Source organism: Mesoplodon densirostris, chromosome 2 (genome assembly GCF_025265405.1).
Source record: "Mesoplodon densirostris isolate mMesDen1 chromosome 2, mMesDen1 primary haplotype, whole genome shotgun sequence".
Classification (NCBI taxonomy): Eukaryota; Metazoa; Chordata; class Mammalia; order Artiodactyla; family Ziphiidae; genus Mesoplodon; species Mesoplodon densirostris.
The window spans coordinates 141,352,255-141,361,516 of record NC_082662.1 but is presented as its reverse complement, the minus strand read 5'-3'; the positions used below and the strand labels follow the sequence as shown (position 1 = coordinate 141,361,516).

Sequence of the window (9,262 nt, the reverse complement as noted above, 5' to 3'; positions counted from 1 at the left end):
ATGTTTTTTTGGTTTATGTGCTGTCTTGTGGATATGTGGCTGATTTCTGCCTCAGATGGTACGTATGCTTTTCTAAACCTCAGTTTGTAAGGCATGATATCAGCTTGTGGATTATGAGGCATTCTATCCGGGGTTTTAATGAAATTGAAGTTTATAAAATATATTTCTGTCATTGAAAAATCTCAAATTACTTGGCCTAATGCTCTGAACTCAATAGGGGCATAGTAAATATTTAATGATTTTGCTCTATGAAGTGGGTCATTGTCTGCTACTTTCCCTTTCTGTTCTGGGAACAAAAAATGTACCAATTTCAAAATCTTGAGAGGTCTTATTTATGATAAACTCCAGCACCACTATTTGGAAAGGGGATTGTTTTTTTTAAGAGTGGATAACTTATGGCTGAACTTGAGTAAAACTCCTGTTATCCTTTTGAAAACAAAACTTTGGGAATCCTTGGGCAGGAAGGGATGTGGAGGTACATGGACATGGAAGAGTACAAGGAATCAGAATTAATAATCAAGCCAAAAGACACCTGGATGGGGAATCTAGTAAGTGCTTCCTCAGGGCACATGATACGTCAAACGAATCTGTTTTTTGTTTTTTGTTTTTCCCTCCAACAGAGATCTGTCCAGAACTCCCCCCAGTGGACAATAGCATATTTATTGCAAAGGAGGGGGAAGGACAAATTCTGGGGACTTACTTATGTAACAATGGCTACCACCTGGTAGGAGAGAAAACCCTTTTTTGTAATGCATCTAAGGGATGGAATGCCCCCGCTCCCGAGTGCCGCTGTAAGTTTGATCTTTCTGCTACTTTGTTCACCTTGTCATCCCTCTGTATTCTTTCATATCGTACCTCGAGTAGGCCATGGTAAGACTTTATAAGAAAAAAAATTCTCAACTTCTAGTAATACATTTTTAAAGCACTCTAGTTGTGGAACTTCTCTTAGTAGGTACATAATCAGCTCTTAGTATTAATTTAGTTGAATTAGTAGACGCAATCATCCCTACAAGAAGGAAAGGATTTCTTCTACATATTAAAACTACTTCTTGGGGGGGGGCTGTAGTTTGTTTAATATCATATTGCTTTAAAATTTTTAAGTTATGAAAAATTTTAAACATATACAAAAGAGAGAAGTGTAAAATGAATTCATATGTATGATCAACACGACTTTTTAAATCTACAATTCTGCTTTGCATTATTATTATTTTGAAGTAAATATATCTTATCATTCCATTTCATCCATCATATAATTTTTTTAAATAAATTTATTTTATTTACTTTATTTTTGGCTGCTTTGGGTCTTCGTTGCTGCACGCGGGCTTTCTCTAGTTGTGGTGAGTGGGGGCTGCTCTTCATTGTGGTATGCAGGCTTCTGTTGTGGAGCACAGGCTCTAGGCGCATGGGCTTCAGTAGTTGTGGCATGTGGGCTCAGTAATTGTGGCTCGCGTGCTCTGGAGAGCAGGCTCAGTACTTGTGGCGCACAGACTAAGTTGCTCCGCAGCACGTGGGATCTTCCTGGACCAGGGCTCGAACCTGTGTCCCCTTCATTGGCAGGTGGATTCCTAACCACTGCACCACCAGGGAAGCCCCATCATATAATGTTTGAAATGGGAAAATTTATGTTCTCAATTTACAGATGTGATAACTGAAATCTAACTGATTTGTTCAGGTTCATAAAACTCATTTGTGGTGTCTGTAGAGATGGAGAATAATTAGTCCACATTCTCTTTATTAATACTGTTTTTAGGAATAGCTGGATTAGTTCTCCTTTAAACCTAGAGTGTAAAGTTCTCCTTTATACCTAAAGCACACCTGTATATTTATCCTTTATTCATACAACCAAATTCACATCCCTCTGTATTCTCCTGTTTTTCCACCTGGGCAGAACAAAAGAAAACAAAGTAAAAAATGATAACTAATGTGTGTATTTGACAGGATGAAAGGGAAGGAAACATTTGCCTCAAACATAGGCTCAAGAATTTTGAGCAATGCTTAACATAAGAGAATGATGAACATGCTATTGGTAATTTCCAACTACATGCTTAATTTTAGTAAGTTCAAATGTCAGTTGTCACTCTTGTGCATGATCAAGATATTTTCTACCACAGTTAAGGGCAACCCAGTCTTTTCTCATTCTGCACTGATATGGTTTCATACCATGTACCAGTCCATATTAAAAGGTGCAGTTTTACTTCTCATTTTCAATTTTCTTGATGAAGCCTGAGGAGGTCTAGCCTTTGCTGTGGTGGGTTTCCGCTTAGCCCTTTCAGATCTCTGCCTGTTTTCTTCTTCAGTGGGCCACTGTCCTGACCCTTTGCTGGTGAATGGTGAGTTTAGTTCCTTGGAGCCTGTGAATGTGAATGACACTGTCACGTTTAAGTGCAATGAGCATTACATCCTCAAGGGCAGCAATTGGAGCCGTTGCCTAGAGAACCACACTTGGGTGCCTCCCTTTCCTGTCTGCAAAAGCAGTAAGTATAAGAGAAAAAAAGTGCAAATCCCAAAGATACTGATCGGCAGTGAAAGTCTAGCCATTCACCACATGCCCACAACGCTGTCCTCTTTTTTGTATCTGGGAAGGGTTTAGGACCTAGCAGGCAACCAAGAAAGAGCCAAGCTCAACACAAGCAATGTATTCTAATGAAATGATCAGCATCCAAACAATAAACAACACCCGCCTCCCCACCCCTGCACCCCAAGTAGGATTCCTGTACTACTAGATCTAACACAGGGTAGTTTGGGACATCCGACTATATATTTTTTTAATTTCAAGATTAAGCGATAACGTGGTTTTTTTTTTTAAAGATAAACAAAAACGGGGAAAAATACCATAACTCATTATTGCAAAATTACATAAAATAAGATTTGAAAATACCTCCTTTTATCACTACAGTTCCTAGCTCTCAGAGGTAATTAATGGGTTTAATGACTTTTTCTTATGTTTACACAGATATTTTAAATAAATGCACACACACACATACCAACACGCATATATACATACAAAGATGAGACTTTGCTATACATATTTTTTAAATAGCTTCTTTTTTCATATAACAATATACATGGGAATCTTTTTCAGATTGGTATGTGTAGCTCTACCTCCTGCTTTTTAACTACATGTGGATATGTCGTGATTTATTCCATATCTCTCATATTGATGAACATTTATTATACTTCCATATTTTTGCTATTACAAACAATGGTGAAATGAATGTTATTGTATATATATATGTCTATACACATACATCCTTATGTCTATGCTACTATTTCTATAGGATAGAGTCCTAGAATGATTGGTGAGTCATAGGATATCATTATTTGCAAAATATACCTGAAAAATCCAAGAAATTCTACTAAAAACTTCATTCTTCGATACAAAATAAATATTGAAAAATCAACAGTTTTCACTTTCTAGTAATAGTTATCAGATGAATATTGAAATGTAAAAATAATTCCATTCATGAGACCTATAGGAAAATTTACCAAAGAACCTAAAATAAGACATGAATAAAAGAAAAGATTCTGGATGGACAGACTTGGTATTATAATGCACTCCTAACCAGAATTTTAAATTAAAAAATAGGAAACAAAAAATTAATTTTAAAATCTTATTTGGAATGGTACACATCTAACATTGCAAATTTATTTATTTCAATACTTTATTTTTTTAGAGCAGTTTTAGGTTTCTAATAAAATTGAGAGGAAGATACAGAGACTCCCCCTATTGCTCCTGTTCCCACATATGCACAGCCTCCCCCCCACCCCACCCCCATTATCAACGTCACTCACAAGAGTGGTACATTTGTTACAATTGATAGACTTACGTTGACACATCATTATCACTCAAAGTCCACAGTTTACCTAAGAGTTCACTCTTGGTGTTGTACATTCAGTGGATTTGGACCGATGTATAATGACATATGTGCATCGTTATAATCTCATACAGAGTATTCTCACCACCCTAAAAATCCTCTGTGCTCTGCTTATTTATCACTTTGCTTCCCCCACCCCTCTCAACCACTGATCTTTTTATTGTTTCCATAGTTTTGCCTTTTCCAGAATGTCATACAATTAGAATCATACATTGTGTGGCCTTTTCAGTGTGTCTACTTTCACTTAGTAACATGCATTTACGGTTTCTCCATGTCTTTTCATGGCTTGATAGCTCATTTCTTTTTAGTGCTGAATAATGTTTCATTTCTGGATGTACCACAGTTTACTTTTCCATTCACTTTCTGAAGGACATCTTGGTTGCTTCCAAGTTTTGACAATTATGAATAAAACTGCTAAAAATATCCATGTGAAGGTTTTTTTTCTATGATGTAAGGTTTCACCTTCTTTGGGAGTTAGATCATGTGGTCAGAATATATTTAGTTTTGTGAGAAACCACCAAACTGTCTTCCGAAGGGGCTCTACCATTTTGAATTCCCACTAGCAGTATATGAATACTGTTGTTCCAAAACCTTTCCAGCATTTGGTGTTGTCAGTGTTCCAGAGACTGACCATTCTAATAGATGTGTAATAGTATCTCACTGTTGTTTTAATTTGCATTTTGCTGATGACATATGATGTAGAGCATCTTTTCATATGCCATCTGTATATCTTTGGGGAGGTGTCCATTTGGGACACTGGAGTTCCTTAATCAACTCATTGAAATTCTTTTTCCTTTCTTCCACACAACTTTTGAATTCAGGTTTTGATCTTTTTTTTTTTTTTTTTTTTTTTGCGGTATGCGGGCCTCTCACTGTTGTGGCCTCTCCCGTTGCGGAGCACAGGCTCCGGACGCGCAGGCTCGGCGGCCATGGCTCACGGGCCCAGCCGCTCCGCGGCATGTGGGATCTTCCCGGACCGGGGCACGAACCCATGTCCCCTGCATCGGCAGGCGGACTCTCAACCACTGCGCCACCAGGGAAGCCCGGTTTTGATCTTTTAAAAATTATTTATTAACTGCTCAAGTAATACATCTCTGTTGTGGAAAAATACAGAAAATAAAAGAAGAAAACAGTTAATTACCTACAAACCTACCACCCAGAGATAACAGAATACTTTGGTATATAATTTTCAGACTTTTATTCTTCTGTTCATATATGTTGGTATGTGCCTGTGTTTTACAAAAATAGTACTATACATACTCTTTTATGCTTTGCTGTTTTAGTTATCTATTTGTTTTGAAGACTTTGTGTTTCAGTAAATACATAATTATTCTTAATTTAGCGGTTAATTTTTTTGTGTGTGTGTGTGGTACATGGGTCTCTCACTGTTGTGGCCTCTCCCGTTGCGGAGGACAGGCTCCAGATGCGCGGGCTCAGCGGCCATGGCTCACAGGCCCAGCCACTCCGCGGCATGTGGGATCTTCCTGGACCGGGGCACGAACCCGTGTCCCCTGCATCGGCAGGCGGACTCTCAACCACTGTGCCACCAGGGAAGCCCAGCTGTTAATCTTGATCAACAAGTTTAGACTCATATAACCTCAGAGCTGAAAGGGACCTTAGGGATAATATTATTTAGCCTGCTCATCTTATAGATTAAGAAGGAAGCTGAGGACTTCCCTGGTGGTGCAGTGGTTAAGAATCCACTCGCCAGTGCAGGGGACATGGGTTCGAGCCCTGGTCCGGGGAAGATCCCACATGCCGTGGAGCAACTAAGCCCGTGCGCCACAACTACAGAGCCTGGGCTCTAAAGCCTGAGGGCCACAACTACTGAGCCCACGTGCTACAACAACTGAAGCCTGCGGGCCTAGAGCCCGTGCTCCACCACAACAGAAGCCACTGCAGTGAGAAGCCTGTGCACTGCAACGAAGAGTAGCTCCTGCTTGCTGCAACTAGAAAAAGCCTGCATGCAGCAACGAAGACCCAATGCAGCCAAAAAAAAAAAAAAAAAAAAAAATTTTAATTAATTAATTTTTAAAAAAGAAGGAAGCTGAGAAAGGTAAAATGGCTTCTTACATGCCATGTGGTCAGTGGAACAGCCAAAACCAAAACTCACAACATCTAGTACCTTGTCCAACTCTCTTTCCATAATTTTACGGACTCATCCTCTTTCCTCGCAGCTCTGTTTTCCGTTTTTTGCTGAATCTCTCATATGGTACAACTGTCACACAGGGGTAGTCAACCTCCATTTGAGCTCACACTGTTTACTGTTTCAGGAATTACTTCTTCCATCTCTACCTATAGCCTAATTTTCCCCTCTTGTACACTGACAATTAGCATCTCTATAACTTAACCTTCCTTTCCTCAAGTTCTTGCCAATCACAAAGTTTCTGCCAATCTCACATGACTAATGACTCAGAGAATGAGCCAGGGGAGGGAGTCTTTCTCATGGATAAATATGATTTGACCAGAGGAAATGAATGGAGAACATGTCCCAGATCCCACATGTGCTGCTATGAAGGTGGCAGGTGCTGGACTACACAGTTGCACTTAGGGGCCTGGCGTTGTTAATTGAGCATTACTGGACTTCACAGCTGTCATTCTTATACTCCTGTCTCTCAGGAGACTGTGGCCCTCCTGAGAATCCAACTCATGGCTATTTTGAAGGAATAGATTTCAACTCGGGATCTTCCATTACTTATTACTGTGAAGCGAGGTAAGTGTATTGCAGCTTTTAAAATATGAGACCTTGCCCATTGACTAATAGCCTTGTTTTGGAAAAGACCCAGTCTGTCTCAACCTAGTCTCCTGATTACCTAGCACATTCTGATATATATATTTTTTGAATTGATTTTTTAACTTTTTAAAAAATTAATTTATTTTTGGCTGCGTTGCGTCTTTGTTTTTGTGCGTGGGCTTTCTCTAGTTGCAGAGAGCGGGGGCTACTCTTTATTGCAGTGCGTGGACTTCTCATGCGGTGGCTTCTCTTGTTGTTGAGCTCAGGCTCTAGGCCCGCGGGCTTCAGTAGTTGTGGCACGTGGGCTCAGTAGTTGTGGCTTGCAGGCTCTAGAGCGCAGGCACAGTAGTTGTGGAGCACAAGCTTAGTTGCTCCGCGGCATGTGGGATCTTCTCAGACCAGGGCTTGAACCCGTGTCCCCTGCATTGGCAGGTGGATTCTTAACTACTGTGCCACCAGGAAAGTCCTGCACATGCTGATTTTGTGAGCTGCTTTAGCCCACTGCCAGCTCTCCCCAAACCCTAGAAGACAGACTGATCCTCCTATTTATCCTAATAGAAGTATCACTCTTTTTTCTCTTAGCTAAGACAAGATAAAATATTTAAAATGTATGTTTTCCTGGGGCTTCCCTGGTGGTGCAGTGGTTAAGAATCCACCTGCCAATGCAGGGGACACGGGTTCGAGCCCTGGTGCAGGAAGATCACACATGCTGTGGAGCAACTAAGCCTGTGCGCTACAACTACTGAGCGTGCGCTCTAGAACTTGTGTGCCACAACTACTGAGCCCGTGTGCCACAACTACTGAAGCCCACGTGCCTAGAGCCTGTGCTCTGCAACAAGAGAAGCCACTGCAGTGAGAAGCCCTCACACCGCAACGAAGAGTAGCCCCCTCTTGCCGCAACCAGAGAAAGCCCGCACACAGCAAAAGACCCAATGCAGCCACCCCCCCCAAAAAGTATGTTTTTCTAAGCAGTCTCAGAACAAAAAACTCAAAAAAAAACACAGAATGTATGGAAGTACAGAAATAGAATTATTTAGAGTAGAGATTCTTAGGACATAGTAATTAAAGTCTAACCTTAACTTAGACTGCCCGGTCACCCGCTTACAGATCTCCTAACCTTTTCTTTTCCTGGCCTGTGACCTCACTGGCATTTCAATCTCATTATTTACCTCCAATGCATTTTGCCATCAACTCTCATGTTTTTCTGATTAAGAGCTGAGGCTCCTTTTAAGCAGTTCCCCAAGATTTATTTGAAGGCTGTCTCTAGCTTTCTACTCCTTTTTAGAGCATAGATGACAGATGCTTTTTTAAAGTTACTGAACAATGAAGAGCTTCCTCCCTCACCCTTCCCACCCAAAAACTGTGTGCGTAAAAATACATATTTAGAATTTTTCACTCCTCCATGTCTTACAGTCTGACTCGTCACTTGGGTCCTCTCTACCCCCAGGAGAGTGGTTTTACTTTATGACTGCTTTGTAATATTGAGATAACTTAAGCATGCATTAGGGCTCTGGGGCAGAAAAGTAGGTTCTATTACAGTGTGAAATACTGAAATACTGTTACATAAAACCAGCTTTAGTTGCCCAGTTCAAGAAGTGGAAGTGTAAACCTTGTTGCCATTCTAACTTGCGTCCAGGTACTTCCTGGTGGGCACACAGCACCAACAGTGCATTGATGGGGAGTGGAGCAGTACCCTTCCAGTCTGTGAGTTGATCCAAGAAGCTCCCAAACCAGCTGAGTTGGAGTTGGAGAAGGCACTGGTAAGAGTGGGCTCTTTTCTGCCTTATTCACAGCTGTGCCTCCAGGGCCTGGTGTCGCTCTTGGCATATGCTCAGTAAATAGCTGTTCAATTTGGAATGTCTTTGAATGGATTGGTCTTGGTCTGATTGTAGGGTGGGGCCTATAAACTAGTAACTCATGTTTTTGTATATGAATTCCCATTCTCCACCATCATCATTAATACCTTATGAGGCCCTTTTGGTAGGGGTTGTTGTCTCATGTGCTTTAAAGAGCAAGGTACATAAACTTATGTCTTAGACTTGGAAGTATTGCTGTGAAAAGTCTCTAAAATTTTTCTAGACTTCAAAAAAAATCACAAAAATGCTGAACAGATCCATTTTCATTGAGACTCCTCTTTTAGTCTATATTTATTACTGGGATGACAAGTAGATTTAAGCCACTAAATTTTATTTTCAGAAAATAAAAAAGTACCCAAGGGGCAGGCAGTGATAACTTCCCCCAAGACACACCAAGTTGCAAGATTTTATATATATCTCTGTACCCCAGGGGGAAGAGAGGGACACTTGGCAGCATCCTGAAAGGGGCCCTAGGCAGCCCCCAGCCATCCTGCAAATTTAAATGATTCATCATTTGAAGACCCAGATCCATACTGAAGCTAGCCTTGTTCTGAGCCCCCATTTGGGTACCTAAACACTACTCATTAGCTTCTGAGTGTAGAGCTGAGTCTCAGTTCTTAAATTGTTAACTTCAAAAAATGTTCTTTCTTCAGCTTGCCTTTCAGGAGAGTGAGGAACTTTGCCAAGCCATAGAGAACTTTACACAAAGATTAAAGAAAAGTGGCTTAATGATGGAGAAAGTAAAATGTTCTCTGGAAACAAGGAAAGCCGATTTGAAGACAAAAATGTTGCCCTGA

At 40.6% G+C, this 9,262-nt stretch overlaps 1 protein-coding gene across 1 annotated transcript; it reads left to right on the top strand.

The window, feature by feature from the left end:
* Positions 1-9,262, top strand: C4BPB (complement component 4 binding protein beta). The gene is made up of 6 exons (XM_060088419.1): positions 1-58; positions 621-791; positions 2,298-2,474; positions 6,495-6,588; positions 8,246-8,369; positions 9,119-9,262. The coding sequence occupies exons 1-6, from the start codon at positions 1-3 to the stop codon at positions 9,260-9,262; spliced, it is 768 nt and encodes a 255-aa protein (XP_059944402.1).